Source organism: Ailuropoda melanoleuca, chromosome 7, assembly GCF_002007445.2.
Source record: "Ailuropoda melanoleuca isolate Jingjing chromosome 7, ASM200744v2, whole genome shotgun sequence".
NCBI lineage: Eukaryota > Metazoa > Chordata > Mammalia > Carnivora > Ursidae > Ailuropoda > Ailuropoda melanoleuca.
This window is the reverse complement of record NC_048224.1, coordinates 59,118,174-59,134,744: the sequence shown is the minus strand read 5'-3', so window position 1 is coordinate 59,134,744 and position 16,571 is coordinate 59,118,174. Positions and strand designations below refer to the sequence as shown.

The window sequence follows — 16,571 nt, the reverse complement described above, 5'->3', positions numbered from 1 at the left end:
CCCTGCCCATCTCAAGGAGGCAGAGGGATGGAGGAGGTCGGGGAGTGTCTGGGGTCAGGATGTGCATGTGCAGATGACTGAGGTCACCTGCCATCTGAGGTGGGAAGTGCCCCTTCCAGTGTTTGGAGAAATGAGGGGTAACTAGCAGAGGGGAGGGAGGTGGGGCAGTCACGGAGAGAGGCGGGGGACTGGGGTGGAGGCTGGTCCGACTGCCCCTGCCCAGGTCAGCCTTGCTTGCGTCTTTCCCCCCCGAAAGCGTCCTTAGACCGTGGACTCCCTGGCTCGGTGTCCTCTCCCGACATCCATCCTGCTTGGGACCAGGCCTTGCGTCCTCCACGTGTGTCCTTCCAGGCTGCTCTCTGCTCCCTGAGACGGCTCTTGTCCCTCCCCTTAGCCCCCCACTCACGCGTCACCATCATCTACCAAGAAAGCAGAAATCGTCCCACTGTGTTTTGTACTGGGACTCATTTCTTTTATTATTATTATTTTTTTTAAAGATTTATTTATTTATTTATTTGACAGAGACAGAGTCAGCCAGCGAGAGAGGGAACACAAGCAGGGGGAGTGGGAGAGGAAGAAGCAGGCTCATAGCAGAGGAGCCTCAGGTGGGGCTCGATCCCACAACGCCGGGACCACGCCCTGAGCCAAAGGCAGACGCTTAACCGCTGTGCCACCCAGGCGCCCCTCATTTCTTTTATTATTGGTATGATCTGTTGTGTTTCAGGATTCCTGCTGATTCCAAAATAGGATAGTCTCTGACAGGGTCCATTCACGAGCCGTTTGCTGCTTTGTTCCCGAGGCAGGCAAGGGTGTGTCCCTCTGGCCCTGGCACTCTGTGCCTGCTGGGCTGCGGTGGTGCTCTCCCCCGAGCTTTGAGCTTTGAACCACAGTGCTTGAAAACAAAAGGGCGGCAGCGTTGTTAGAAGTAAGAACTGGTGTGAAGCGCTAAGGAGACTGTGGGGAAACACGGAGGAGCCCCAGACCCACAGTGAAGTGATTCAGGGCTCTGAGAATAGTGCCTGTAGCTGAAGAGGGTGAGGGGCCAGGGGAAGAGGCGGAGAGTGCTTTTGGGGGTCACTGGCAAGGTGGCCTCTTCCTCAGGCGGTGCCTGGACCGTGCAGGGAGAGGGTGTGCTGGCGGCCCCGGGTCTCAGCAGTGGGTGGCATGGGTGTCCTTCACCAGCCTTCTTGGAGAGACTAGGCCTGTCTGAACTCTTCCACAGGTTGGGGATGTTTCCAGAACCCGACCATGGGGGAAGTCTCCGGGCTGGAGAGTTAAAGGTCTACGGGCCTTACCCGAAGAGATCAGCCTAACTCTGTTTAACTTAGTGTTTCCCAATCTACTTGAGTACAGAGTGTCCCCCACTCTTGGGGGACAGCAGTTGACATCTTGGAGGGCAAGTGTGAGGGACACCATTGGGGAAGCCATGCCAGCCATTTAGAAAGTGAGTGTCCCCAGTGTACACAGGTGGTGGGAGTATTTGTGTGGGAGGTGGTGTAGGCCCTGAATCGGGTGCATTCTCGGTTGGGTTCTGCCGCTTGTGACCTCGAGCACATGGTGTACTCTCTGTGCCTCTGTTTCCCCGTTTGTAACGCGGGGACAAAAGTCTCGATTTGATGGAACCGTGGTGATGCTTGCTTGACACGGCTTGCGTGGCACTGATGCTTCCTGGTCCAAAGTCAGGTGGAGGCCTGGTGCTGCTGCTCTGGCTTTGCCACGGTGGCTGCAGGCCTGGCGTTCTCGTCCCTAAAGACTCTGGTGTTCGGCCTTGCTGTCCTCTCCAGCTGGACGTCAGAAAACAGATGCACTTGACTCCCTCCCCAGCACTTACATTGGGTGTGCTACATGCCGTCCTGCAGGGTGTCCAGGTGCTGGGTGGCCCTGGGTGCCGCTTGTGGCCCCCGTGGTGTGACCAGATGCCCTGCTCCCCTAGCCTGACTGAGTCTTGGTTGCCTTGGCTCCACTACCCACTTTGGGCTCCCATGCCTGCCTCTCGCTCCCCTCCGTCAGGGAGGGTTGCTCCTTGGGGTTGTGGTGGTGAAGTTGCTGAGGGGTGTGCATTGCCCACGCCCCCCCCCCTCGTGGTGTAAGCAGCTTGTTTGCCTCTGCCGGGGGAGATGTGGGAGTATGTGATGAGTCACCTATCGTGGTCAATGGCAGCTCAGTCCTCTGTTAGCAGTTTGAATGGACGTGTCACGCTCACGTGGTGATCTCTTCCTTGGCTCAGATAACATCCCCGAGGACCTCAGGGACCCCTTTTACATTGACCAGTATGAGCAGGAGCACATCAAACCTCCTGTCATCAAGCTCCTGCTGTCCAGCGAGCTGTACTGCCGTGTGTGCAGCCTCATCCTGAAGGGGGACCAGGTGGCCGCCTTACAGGGACACCAGTCTGTCATCCAGGCTCTGTCCCGGAAAGGGATTTACGTGATGGAGAGCGACGACACCCCTGTGACGGATCCCGACCTCAGCCACGCGCCCATAAAGATGGTGAGTTTCCTGCACGTTTGCGGGGGCAGGGGCTGTGTCTCGCCAGCAGGGACCGCTTCTAGGGCCACGGGCACCCGCCTGGCGCCCCGGCCTGTCGTGCTGCCAGCTGTCCCTCTGCAGCTCGGTGACGTGCGGGCGGCAAGGTTGCCCCGAAACTTGAGGCGCAGATGGCATGAGCATGAGTGTCCCACAGGATGGCCGGGGTTGCGTCTGCCATGAGGTTCTGAGCTGTGCCTCTCTTCAGTGCCCGTGATTGCAGAGAAAGGGGAAAAGAGCCGCTTCCTCTCTGCTCTCTTCCGCATCGGCAGTGCTCTGTGGATGCCAAGCTTAAGTTGAGGCATATTGATGAAAACATTTGGAGGCAAATTTTTTGCAGGTGATATGCTAAGTAGTTGTTGCCCATCCTGTTAGATTGTTTCATGCACATCATGTTTTCGTGTCCAGGTAAAGAAGTAAATGTGCCTTTTTCTCCCTCTCCCCATTTTTCTCTGGAAGCCACACCACTGATATGACTTTTCCAGACCACTCTGGGTCAGCGATTTTTGGTGCCTCCCACGTTGCTGTTTTGACTGTTCACTGGCATTTTGCATTCTGTGGCTTTTCACTCGTGGGCTTTGCGATGATGTGTTGTGAGTCAAGAGGATGTTCCGGTTCTGGGAAGAGATGGTGCAAAGATGTGGTGTGGTTTTCATGTTCAGGGCTCCTGACTGGTACCCGGGGACCTGTTCCCGGTCCTGCAGCCTCAGGCACATCTCTTCCCCCTGTACCTTTTCTCTCAGCCATGAAGTAGAGATGCCACCCTTGGGGCTCTCCAGGTTGCCATGGAGACGAGAAAGGAGGCACGGAGCCCTCCACACCTTAGGGTGCCGAGTTGGCTGGACCCTGGGGACGGGTAACGTGCAGATACTGACCTTGAAACAATGGAATTGGGTCGGAGTTTGTGAGCAGGGTCTCTGTGTTGAAGTTGGTAGGAGAGGTGGGTTTGGGCCGCGCTGACTGTTGTCTCTGTGTCCAGAGCGCCCACATGGCGATGGTGGACGCTCTCATGATGGCCTACACCGTGGAGATGATCAGCATCGAGAAGGTGGTGGCCAGCGTCAAGCGCTTCTCCACGTTCAGTGCCTCGAAAGAGCTTCCGTACGACCTTGAGGACGCCATGGTGTTCTGGGTGAACAAGGTGAGTGCCGGGAGCCGTGGCCAGGGCGGGCACAGGGGGCTGTGGGTTGTCTCTTCGAGCAGTGCGAATGGGTGGGGGTGCTCCTTGGGTGGCAGGTGCTTTCCCCCCAGAGGAAGGGAGGCACCCTCCTCATGTGTCACGCTGAGAACCTGCCCCTGGAGGGGGCTACGGACGCAGTAAGTGAAAGTGCTGTGTCCCGCGGCGCGTCTACTGCTGCACAGACAGAGCCAACAGGTCTGCCCCCAGACGTGAAGAGGGAGGGTGTGAGCGGGGTGCGGTGAGCGGGGTGCGCGCAGGCTTTGAACGGTTACGTTCTGTGGAGTCGTACCTCAGCACCTCTGTGCGTTAAAGGAGCGCTTGATTTTACAAGGTGTTTTGATAAGATTAAGGAAAGTGGTATTTTCCTAAGTGCTGTTTTCTCTTTTTAAGTTTAAAAGCTTACAGTGTAATCTTTTATACAATGTATAGAAAGAGTATTTTTAGTGGCATGCGATTATTTATAGGATTACCTCACCAAAACTTTTTGGTTTTTAAGCATCCTTATTTGCAAAAAGGTGCGCAGAGAGGGACGCTTGGCTAAGGAAGCAGAGGGAACGGGGCGGAGCGGCGCGCTGTGAAGCTGTGTTAGTGCGCCGCGGGTTTGACATGATTTCGCTACATAGCTGGCACGTGTATTCTTCATAAAGTGAGGCTTTAGTTAATAAGAGGCAAGGTCAAAATCAGTGGCCATGGAATTAGTCGAAGAACATGGCAAAGGCCGTGGTGTGTGTGTCGGCTCCCTTGAAAGGGCCTCCATGATGAGAAGCAAGGCCTTACGTCAAGTGGTGTTGTGACTTCTAGCTGAGACCCCTGTTGTTTACTTGGTTTTCTACCCAGATTGGGTCAGGGGAATCAAATAGAGGGGCAGATGACCTTAAATCTCTGCTCAGTGAAGGAGGGGGCTTTTCCAGGGTTCACCGGAATCCCTGGATCCTGCTTTAAACCTGGAAGCTGGCCATTGTCCAGGAGGTTGCGTCTTGGTGGGGGGCACCATGTCTTACTTGTCCCCGTGCATGTGGGAAGCACCCACAAGAACTTGGCTAAAGAATGATGTTTGGGACTGGTGCGTGTTTCCATAGGCAACCGAACCTGGGGCGATTCTTTCTTTCTTTCTTTCCTTTTTTTTTTTTTTTTTTTTTTTAAAGAGAGGAAGGGAGGTAGTGAGGGACAGAGGGAGAGGGATAGAGAGACTCTCAGGCAGGCGCTCCTTGGGTGATATTTCTGTAAGTCTCAACATGAGCTTCCTGTGGTCAGGTCTTTTTTTTTGATCGTTGACATACAGTGCCGTGATAGTTTTAGGTGTACGACATAGCGATTCGGCAAGTCTGTACATTGTGCCGTGGCTGCCACAAACGTAGCTGCTGTCTGTCACCACATAGCCTCCCTGGGGTGTCCTGAGCGTACTCCCTATGTTACACCTTTCATCCCGGCCCAAGTTCAAGCTTTAACTTTCTTTCTCTCTAATAACTTCTATTGAGTTTTTCCCCTTATGAACAAAATGACATGGTCATTGTAGCAGATGTAGAAAACACAATGAACGAACAAAACAGGATGTAAATTCCCTGTAACCTTCCCACCTGGAAGTGCGGTGTGCTCATATAAATTCTCATCGTTTTTATTCATTTGGATGTGATGTATAGGCTTGAAAGCACAATTAGGTGCTTCCAGCTGCTGGGCCGTAAGCTGAGGCTCGCCTTTGGCAGGATGGGGATGGGGTCTCTGGCCAGCTGTGCTGCCCACCTGCTGTTGTCTCCGGGTGCTGGCTCCCTAGGCGGCCACGGGCATGTTCCTCCCACACACACTGGTGGGCAGTGGTTGCCATGTAGCTGAGGTTCATTTTTAAAGGCTTTACGCTAGTTTTTGCCAAATTTCTGACCGTATGATTGTACTGTTTTTTCATACTGTTAGTCTATGGAGGTGTCTTATCCCCTGACTTCCCATAGATTAGATATTACTAAAAAAAAGCTTGCCATTTTCAAAGGTGAAACATAGTGTCTTCTTTGACTTTTGTTTTTCCATTCATTGGTCAAATCGGAGTTTAAAAAATAGAGTACATGTTTGGCTATTTCTTTCTTTCTTTTTTTTTTTTTTTGTAAATTGCTTGTTTGTTATCTTTGATCATATTTCTTTGGGGGTGGGGTGTATTCCTTTTCTCCCCTGCCCGATCAAGTTTCTCGTATATTAAGGGTGTTCTCCACGTGCCATATTCTTAGGCATGATTTTCCAGGTTATTGCTGCCTTGGTTTACCTGTGGACCTTGGCTGATGTGTGGAAAGTGACCTTCATGTGGTCCAGCAGCATCACTTTTATCTGCGCATACGTGTTTTCTGGTATTTTAAAGAAATGCACTCTGTTTCTGGCACTGCCTCTGCCTCTGGTAGGCATTGCCTTCTGATTTGCTATTAGCTCATGTGACCTTCCCCTCAGGTCCCTGCAGGCCTCCTGTGGTCACATGGCTTGCTGTGGTTGGATCTGTAGTCAGACGTGACATTACTATGACAAGGAACAACATTTTCACAGCTCGCAACCCTTTTCTTGTGCCACGCTTTGGTTTTCCTGGAGTTAATACTTGCTTCAGTTTTCTGTGACCTTTTTTGGTCCTTGCCCAATAGTTACATTTTTATTGAATGTTTTTTTCCATGTTTTGCTAGTTCCTTAGCATTTCCCTATGAACGCAAGTTTCTTACATTGATAGGTTTTCCCTCATGTGTGCTTTGATGTTGACTGAGCGGTGACTTCTGGCCAGGGGCTCCCCCCACACTCACTGCTTTCATGCGGTTTCTCTCCAGCTTGGATTTGCAGGTGTCAAATAAGGGGTGTGCTTACTCAGCAGATTTCTGGCACTCACTGCTTGTGAGGCTCCTCTCAGATGTGAGCTCTGAGGCAGGGCGAGATGTGCCCCCATACTCTCTGCACTCAGAGGGTTTTTCCCTGAACTGTGATGAGGTGTGAGCTCCCCAAAGCCTTTCCTACATGGACTCCAGTGGCTGTGGGTCCTCTGACGCCTGACGGCTCACAGCTGGGCCTGAAAGCCTTCCCACCTTCATTTGGCAGGTGGGTTTTCTCCCCACTGAAAACGGCTGCATGTTTAATAAGTTTTGGGCTCTTGAGAGTTCACATAGGAAAGTTTTCTGTCCTGCATCAATCTTCGATGCCTCGTAAGATCTGAACCTTCTTTGAAGCTGTGGTTGTAGATAGTGTTCCCGAGACTCCTGCTGGGTGACTACACTTGAGTACAGATTTAAGCTTTTCTCACTGCCGCGCTGGCCTGTTTTCACTTGGGAAGGTATTTCTCTGGGTTCACTTCCTTTCCGTGTTTGACTCTGTGGGTTTTGTCAGCCCTTTCAGCCACTCTGGAGTCACAGGCCTGTCAGGCGACCTGTGTGAGTTTTTTTTCTGTGTGGCATCACTTCTAGGGACTGTCCTGCCCAGTCTAGGTGGCTCAGTGGTTGCTACATAGGCTCTTGCCTGCCTGTCAGCTTGCACCTGCCTCGCTCTCAGCTGGAGCCTCTGTGCTGGGAGCATGTCTGGACATGGCAGCATGCTCAGAAAGGCTGCAGCCTTGCCAGCATTTCCCAGCTTCTGAACAAGCCCCCTTCCCTCCCCTTGGATCATCAGGCACTCTGGAGGGGGGTGGGGAATTGCCCTCCCTAGAATTGGGACTCACCACGGAGCTGTTCTCCAGATTCTCTGCTGTGTGTGACTGAGCTGTCCTGTGTCCCCAGAGTTCTGGAGTTTTATCAGGACCATCTTGCTGTGGCTTTTGACATTTTTTTTGATGCCTAGCCGGTTGCTTAGTCTTTTTTTTTTTTTTTTAAGATTTTATTTATTTATTTGACAGAGAGAGAGAGAGCTAGCGAGAGAGGGACCACAAGCAGGGGGAGTGGGAGAGGAAGAAGCAGGCTTCCAGTGGAGGAGCCTGACGTGGGGCTCGATCCCAGAACCCCAGGATCACGCCCTGAGCTGAAGGCAGATGCCTAACGACTGAGCCACCCAGGCACCCCTGACAAACAAACAAAACCCAGCTTCACTGCTGTATGATTAGCATGCAATAAATGGGTCCAGTTCTTTGAGTTTTGACAAGTGGCTATCTGTTTAACATTCACAATCAAGGTAACATTTCCATCACTCTAAAAAAGTTCCTTTGTGTCCCTTTGCAGTTAATCCTCCAGCCCAGATTACTACTGATCTCCTTTCTTCACTGGAAGTTAGTTTTACCTCTTCTAGGTTTTGATAAAAATGGATCGTGTGTATGTGCTCATTTTGTGGCCAGGGTTCTTTCACGGAGTAAAAGGATTCTGAAATTGATCCATATTAGTGCGTCTGTCAGTGGTTTTCTTTTTATACTCGGGAGAATTCCGTTCTATGAACAGAGCACGTTTTCCCTTTTCCCCTGTTGATGGACGCTACGGTTGTTTCCAGTGTCTGTCTTCCTGTGAATAAAGCTGCTAGGGACACTTGTGTATGAGTCTACATGCAGATGGGTTTTCATTTCTTTGAGTAGCATATGTAGGAGTAGAATTGCCGGGTCAGCGATAAGGACGTATTGAACCTTAGAAAAAACTGCCAGAGTATCTTCCAAAGTGATGACACCCTTTGAAGCTCCCACTAATGAGGGAGCCCCGGTTGCTCCGGACCGTTGCCAGCACTCGACGTAGTCGGTCTCTTAGTGGGAGTCATTTGAGTGGATGTGTAGAGCTATCTTATGCTGGTTTTCGTTTGCATTTCCCTAATGGCTGAAGACATTTGTGTATATTCTTTGGTTAGGTGCATGTTTAACTATTTTGCCCAATTTTAGGTTTTGTATAATTCTGTGTCAGTTCTGGTGACTTGTGACTTTCAAGGAATTTCTCAATTTTACTTAAATAATGGAATTACATTGTTATCCTTTAAATGTGTGTATGTCTGTAGTGATGTCTCCTCTTGTTTCTTGCTCTGTCACTTTTTTTTCTTTCCTTGGTTTGGTCTGGTTTGTCAATCTTCTTAATCTTCTAAAAACCTGCTTTAGGTTTTTACTGATTTTTTCTATTTTCTATTTAACTTCTCTTACTTTTAATTATTTTTTCTATTTATTTTGAATTTAATTTGCTCTCCTTTCTAGTTTAAGGTAGAAAGTGAGTTCTTGTAGCCCTTTCTTCATTTCAAGCTGCTGGCTCCTCTGAGCAGGAGCCTCCCCCGTTTGTATGCTAGGGTGCTCGTCCTTCTGGTTACACCATTTTCAGTTTCACCTGCATGGTCCTACTTTTTCCGTGGGTTACCTAGAAGTTTGTAGTTTAGTTTCCATCCAGCTGGGGGAGGTGATTCTAGATCTCTTTGAGTGCTTTGGTTTCTAATTCTGTTGTGCTCAGATAGTATAGTCCTTGATTTCAGCCCTCAGACTATTGAGATTTGTTCTGCAGTCCACTGCATGGCTTCGTAGGGTGTCTCGTGTGCACCTGAACACGGTGCGTGCTGTGCCGGGGCTGGCCAGGGTGCTCTGCGTGTGGGCACGAACTGGCTATGGGTGCCCGGTCCTGCAGCCACGCTGACGGGACTTGAGGTCTCCAGCGTCCGCCATCGGTTTTACTCTCCTGTGTTGGTGTTTGCAGTCTGCTGTTACATTTACAATTTCTAGGATTTCTGTATCTTCTGGATGCATTAATAACCCTTTTGTCATCATGAAAATTTGTCTCTCTCACAGGCAGTAGTCCTTGTCCCCAGGGGCTCCTTCATTTCCTGTAGCACAGCTGCTCCAGCTTTCTAACCACTAATGTACCTAGGCTGTATCCTTTCCCTTTCTCTTATTTTTGCTTTTTTACTCGCTTGTTGTCTTTCTTTTCTTTTTTTCTTTTTTTAAAGATTTTAGTTTCAGGAATCTCTACACCCAATGTGGGGCTCGAGCACACAATCCCCCAAGATCAAGGGTCTCAGATTCCACCACTGAGCCAACCAGGCACCCCTCTCTTGTTGTTTTTCTCTTTAAAATGAGAATCTGACTTATCCTTGAAGTGTTGAGATCAATTACATTTAATGTGATTATTGAGATGCCTGGTTTTGATAACTACTTTCTGTTTATCTCATTTTTTCCTTTTCTTTCTTCTCTTATGGCTAATTTTGGACTGGGTGTTTGTTAGTACTCTGTTTTATCCAGTAGTTTTTGGGGGGCTGGTTTAGGGTTTGCAATATGCATCTTTAGTTCTTTACAGTTGGCCTTCAGATAAAGCGATACCATTTCACAAATGATGTCAGGAACATCTTTTCTCTTCCTGGCCTCCGTGATGCTGCTGTCATTCACTTTACTGTACTCTCAGACATAGTACTTCTGCTTTCAACAGTTAGATAGCTTCTGTTTTTTCATCATTATTATTTTATTAAAAGATGTATTTATTTGAGAGAGAGCGAGCATGGGCGTGAGCAAGGGTGTGGAGTGTCAGAGGGAGAGAGGGAGAGAATCCCAAGCAGACTCCCCGCCATGACCCTGAGATCATGACTTGAGCCGAAATCAAGAGTCAGACTCTTAATTGACTGAGTCACCCAGGCTCCCCCAGATATCTTTTAAAGTGATTGAAAATAGGGAATATTTATCCACAGAGTTTCCTTTTTTTTTTTTTTTTTTTGCACATCATTCCTTTATACAGATAAAGAGATCTCAAACTTTTAGTCTCAGGTCCCCATTACACTTTTAAAAATTGCCGTGTATTTTAAAGGATTAAAAAATATCAATATGTGATTTGCTTGAAAGTTCAGTAAACTAATGTCGTGCTAATAGCTAATAGAAATAATATATTTTTATGAAAAATAACTATTTTTTGGAAGAAAAAGTGGTATTTTACAGTTTTGTGTGTTTCTTTAACATCTGGCTTCCTGGAAGAGGAGCTGGCGTCTCTGCTTTTGCATGTAATTGCTAGAGTGTGCTTGTATTGAAGTGTGTGAAGAAAATCTGGCTTTGTGTGGAAGAGGGGAGGGTGTGGTTGGATGTTTTGAGATGACAGTGTCGCAGAATGCCATCCTCTCTTCCACTGTCGATGTGGCCTCTTCTCTACCATGAGCTGTGAGAGTCTGTGCTGCTGGTCTTTGGGCCATTTTCCGGGTTATTTACACGATGTGGATGATACCTGCATGTATCCGTGGGACGAGGGGAGCTCAGGAACCCCCTACTCTGCCATCTTCCCCACAAGTCCATCGCACATCTCTTGATTCTACACCAAAACTTGACGAGTAGTCGTTTCTCAAAGGTTAAAGCACAATATGGGATTTGAAACTATTACCAATTAAAAAAAATTTGAGATAAAATTCACATTAGAAAATTCACTATTTTAATTCCATGGTTCCATGGAATTAGTTTCATGGTTTTTAATATATTCACAAGGTCGTACAGTTGTCCTCACCAATTCCAAACAGTTTGATCACGTCCAGAAAGAAAGTTCCCATCAGCACTCACTCCCTGGCCCGACCCCCGGCCCCTGACTGCCGTGGACCTGCTTCCTGTCTCTGTGGGTTTGCTGACCGCGGGCATTTCTTACCAGCAGGAGCGTGTAGTCTGCAGCCTTCTGGGTCTGGCTGCTTCCACTCGGCGCCCCGTGTTCTCCTGTCACCCATGTCGTAGCTCGCACCAGCGCTCCATCCCTCGTACGACTGCACGGGCCTCCGTTGTGTCGATGAGCCACGCTGCCTCTGTGTGCTCCCGAGCCGAGGGGATTTGGGGTGTGTGCCCTCTCTGGCTGTCACGGACGGTGCTGCTGGGGTCATGAGTGTATGAGATTTTGTGGATGTGTGTCCGTGTCTCTTGGGTATTTGGGGACGGAACTGCTGGTCACGCAGGAGCTCTGCGTTTACCTTCTTGAAGAGCAGTGCACCATCGTACGTTTCTTTCGCGGTGTCTGCGGCTTCCAGCGTCCCGCGTCCTCACGAGCACTTGGTTTCTGATTTTTTGATTCTAGCCGTTCTCGAGGGTATGAAGTGGTGTCTCATGGCTTCACCGAATCATCCCATGGTGGGAGCCCCTTTTCATTTCCGCGTGTGTGTCGGACATTCATAGGTCTTCTCTGGAAACGTGTCTTCAGATTCTCTGCCAATTTTGAAATCAGATTCTTTGTCTTTTTATTGTTCTAAGAATTGTTTTGTATGTTCCAAATACTATGTCAGTGACTTTTGTCTCTGGTTATATTAAAGTCCACTTATGGTTCTTGTGTCCTTCCTGGTCCTGCTACTCACCACGACTGTAATTGCATACATGGGCTGTTTGGAACATGGTGTCACGGGGAGCTGTGTGGGTCTTCCCAGTGAGCTCACACTTCATGAACAGACTCAGACACGGCACTCATTAATGCCACCATCAGTCTAATTGTATAATCTTCCCCATACTAGAAAGCTGTCTAGTGAATGACAGAAACACATTTTCCAAAGATTTTTTATTACAAAAAATTGTAAACATGAAACGCTATACGGAGAACACGCATGTACCTAACACTTAGATTTTCCATTTAACACTTCATGGTGTTTATGGTTACTTAGCCATCCGTCCGTCTGTTCTCATTCACTTATTTTAAAATTCATCTGTGTTGATTTTTCTTCCACCTTTTTCTTTTCAAAACAAATTTTCTACCTTCCTGATGTGATTTGCATGAGTTCATTTATCTGTATTCTTGTTTATTTTTTTAAAGATTTATTTGAGAGAGAGAGTGAGAGGGAGAGAGAGAACATGAATGGGGTGAGGAGCAGAGGGAGAAGCAGACTCCCCGCTGAGCAGGGAGCCCGACACGGGCTCGGTCCCAGGACTCGAGGCTCAGGAGCTGAGCCAAAGGCAGACGTTTCACCAGCTGAGCCACCCAGGCACCCTGTATTCTTGTTTAATAAGACATTCAGTTCTGTGTTTTTTCATCTGATTATAGCTTTGACCATATCCCTTGAAGCATTGATGAGTATTTTTCTCCATGATTTTATTATTTTATTTTATTATTTTATTTATTGTTTAAAGATTTATTTATTTTGAGAGAGAGAGAGTGTGCGCGCACGTGCGTGTGTGCCAGCGGTGGGGTGGGGGATTGAGGGAAGGGAGAGAGAGAATCCTCAAGCAGACTCCCTGCTGAGCTTGGAGCCTGACTTGGGGCTCGATCCCAGGACCCCAACAAGATCATGACCTCAGCCGAAACTGAGAGTTGGAAGCTCAACCGACTGAGCCACCCAGGTGCCCCTCTATGGTATTATTTTATAATCACAATTTTTATTTTATCTTTGGGTTAATCATTCAGGAGAGAATACTCTAATTTCTAATAAGTTGTATTCATTGTTAAAGGGTGTACGGTTAAATCTTATGATTAAAGTTGATTTGGTTCATGTGTGAACGGGTAGGGAACACATGAGCCCCCCACTAGGCTCTACAGCGGGCCGTCCAGACACATGGTCTCAGCAGTGGTGTTTGCCGATGGTGACACCTTGTACTCTGTGTGAGCCCCAGGCGTTCAGTGACGCGGCCCGCTGACCCCGTGGTGAGGTGGCGAGCATCACACTGGTGTGCAGAGGCACAGAGTATTTTCTGGAATAGCAGGCCAGCTTTGGTCTCCACGTGGAGCACTGGCCGTGTGGAATCCATACATTCCTGCATACGTGTTATTGGCCTCAATGATCCCTGTGTCTAAGGGACAAACAAGCGAGGAGGGGTCTGTCTCTAGGTGGAGGAGCAAAGATGTGGATGTGAACATATGGAAGCCATTGCCTTTTTAATGCATTTTTTTCTACTTCAGGTAAATCTTAAAATGAGAGAGATAACAGAGAAAGAAGTTAAGTTAAAACAGCAGTTATTGGAAAGTCCAGCTCATCAAAAGGTAAAGGGTACATTTATTCTGGAATGTATCTGGTTAATGTTGCTCCCAGTTTTAAAAAATTGTGTCAGTGTTCACTACTTGCTTGTTCTTTATTTGCACTCCCTCAGAGCGGAGCGAGGCTCCGAGGTCTTCTGGCAGACTGGGTCCGCGAGGGCCTCGGTGGTGGGTGTGCCAGTGCGCTCCTCGTTTCTCCCTGGTGGGGGGTGGTCTTGTATTTCACGCGGGAGGTGAGGGAGATGTTGGGAGGTATCGGAAGCTCAAGAATGGGGGGGCGTACAGCGTTCCCTGGGAATTAGCTTCTAGATTTCACCAGTGGAGGAGAAAATTGCCTACTGTCAAAGGTGCCCTTGAGAATCTCTTCTGTTGCCCGTGAGGTCCAGGGTGGCCGGTGGTGCATCTCTGAAACCCTGCATGGAATTCAGGCAGATAATGTCACGTGTCTTAGAAAGTGACACAGATGGTGCCTTATCCTTTCTGCTCATTTCTGTCCTCTCCTTCCCGTGATCGTGTTTTTTTGCTAAGCAGGTGTGTGACTGAATCCACATCCCTTTAACGCATGTGCGATGTGGCCCGGTCACGTCTATGGTCTCGGCATCCCTCTGCCTCCTCCATGTGCTCCTGGCCTCTGGGGATGCCGTGGGCACCACACCCTGGGCCACGCTTTTGTGAGCCTCTTTGTTCTTCAGATGGGCACAGACGATGCACGGAGTGCCTCTCCGAGTTGCAGTTGGCGTCTGTCCTTCGTGGTGCCCGGCCCGTGCCCTTTCCGGGGTGTACTTTGCTCCCGCAGAGGCTAGTGTTGTGGCGGTGCCTGTGACCGTCCACTTCAGTCGTGTGACGATAGGAGGGTGTCCAGGTCATGTGCGCCCGACAGGCCTTAGGTCTCAGAGGACGTCCGGCTCTCCCGTGAATGTTGTGTGACAGTGTCGGACGCGGTCCAGCCATGGCCTGTCTGCTGACACTCTCTCCTGCTTCCTCCCCTGCCTCCCGAGCAGTCCCCCTCCAAGTGGTACTGGAAGTTAGTGCCCGTAAGTGAACTCCGCGCGCCAGCTGCATCCGACAGCCATCCGTTGCAGTCATTTGCTTCCATCAAACAGCTGCTCACACTCAAGCCTGTTTCTTGTGTTTAAATGTCCTCTTTGATGTTGTTACTGCTTTTCTACAGTACGAGCAAGATCCAGATTCCAGGCTCACTAGGCTTTTTGTAGACCACACCCAGTTTGGTTTTGCCCAATTTCTTAGGTAATTTTACAGATAGAGTTTGGTATTTCTTCTTATGGACACCTATTTACTTCTATTTTATTTTATTTTATTTATTTAAGATTTTATTTAAAGCACGTAAGGGGGGAGGGAGAGCGAGAGTATGAGTGGGGGAGGGGCAACAGAGAGGGAGAAGCAGAGAGCCCGACGTGGGGTTGGATCCCAGGACTCCGGGATCATGACCTGAGCTGAAGGCAGACGCTTCACCAGCTAAGCCGCCCAGGCGCCCCCTGTTTACTTCCTTATGTGATAAACATAAACGTAAATGAGAGGGTCCATCTCTAGCTTTAAACAGATACCAGAAGGGACAGTCTGATTTCCAAGTTACTCTTGACAGTTTGTCCTTCTGATAGTCCCTTCCCTAACGGTGATACTTAATGTGACATCTCTTAGTAAGTGTAACATGTCATGTGATGGATGCTGGTAACGTGCCTTGCGGAAGGCCGCTCGTGTGGCAGAGAAGGACTTCCCTCTGCAGAGACGTCTCCTGGGGTGTGCAGAGCACCCCCCACCCTGGAGCGGGGAAAGGGGCAGCCAGGCAGAGGTCTGAACTCGGTCAGCAGGGATACAGGATTTCTAGAATCCAACTTAACATTCAGTGTGAATTTTCCCATAAGAACAAAGTTAGAAAGTAGTGATTTGGATCTCCAGTTTTAGCTGTGCTCCCGTTGGTGATGTGTTCTGGAAGCAGAATCCGTTTGTTACCCCGTTCCCATGAAAAAGCACTTGGCCCTTCCTGTGGTGCATTTTAGAGTGAAGCTGTGGGGCACAACTTTCTGCAGACTCTCACTGCCCGCTCCTTTAGCTGAATTATTCGGACCGGAGAGTCCTTAAAATTTTGTCATAGGGGAAATATCGTGGCTGTAAGCTGGTCAGTGGCTCCATGTGATATATTCTGCCCTGTGGCCAACTTTGGGGATAATTTTGCTTCTCTTTGAGATGTATTTGTACCAAAGAAGAGGACAGCCTTGTTGTGAGTATTTATATATCTCTTCACTCGAATCCTGAAGGCCACAGAGCTAAATATTAAGGTATGTTATTTAGTGAGGGTATTGTCAAAAATTGAGCTGTCCTGTAGGAAGTCAAGTCTCAGCAGAGAGTCTCGTAGAATCTGAAAGTTGTGACCAGAGCAGTGACCCTTCGGGTTCCCTTGTAGACGTTGGTAGCCAGGGCTGTGCCTCCAGTGCCCAGCAGATGGGCGAGTGAGGACGAGTGTGGGAAGGTGTGGTCGGGCCCGGCAGGCTTAGATATTCCGCCCTGGTGCCCCGCAGCCTGAGGGTTTAGACACCTGACTGGACCCTGAAGTTCAGTTGTTTTCCCTGATTTTAAACCCATGCCATCCATCTTCAGTGGAGACCATTGCCTTACTGCATGCCGTGGTCAGTCACCCGTGTGTGCTGTGTCGTGTGTGTGCGAGCCTGGCCTGGCGCATGTCCTCACGCTCTGCATGCCGCAGCCCCGGCCCCCGCCCCGCGGGCCGTGTGCGCTGCCGCCCGTCGTAGCCGCTGCTGCGGGCCCTGAGAAACAAGTTAAAGTCTCCGTCAACACAGACTTCAGGGACATGAAATGAATCCCATTCTTGCTTTGAGTGAGTGTGTTAGATGTGTGTCACGCTACAATCCAGTATTGATGATCCCAGTCTGTATATTCATTCAGACTTTAAATTCTCAATTGCTGAGCGATGGTTTTTCTTTGGGTTGAAGCCCTCTGCATAGGTCTCAGAAATCCACAGTCGTTAGCATGGACTGCTGGTTTTCTTTCTCCGGTTTGTCTCGTGTATTTTCTTCCCCTGGAGAAGAGGC

General features: G+C 49.1%; 1 protein-coding gene across 3 annotated transcripts in view; it reads left to right on the top strand.

Moving 5' to 3' along the window:
- Positions 1-665: 665 nt before the first annotated feature.
- Positions 666-16,571, top strand: part of CAMSAP1 (calmodulin regulated spectrin associated protein 1) — a 41,873-nt gene continuing 25,967 nt past the window's right edge. The window contains exons 1-4 of one of the 3 annotated variants that reach the window (XM_034664804.1): positions 666-2,490; positions 3,506-3,667; positions 13,429-13,509; positions 14,505-14,537. In XM_034664804.1, coding sequence (XP_034520695.1) covers positions 2,185-2,490; positions 3,506-3,667; positions 13,429-13,509; positions 14,505-14,537 — 582 coding nt within the window. In that variant the 5' untranslated portion in view covers positions 666-2,184. Of the gene's footprint in view, positions 2,491-3,505; positions 3,668-13,428; positions 13,510-14,504; positions 14,538-16,571 lie in introns of those variants that run through there. The other 2 variants (XM_034664805.1, XM_034664806.1) reach the window with 2 other exon arrangements.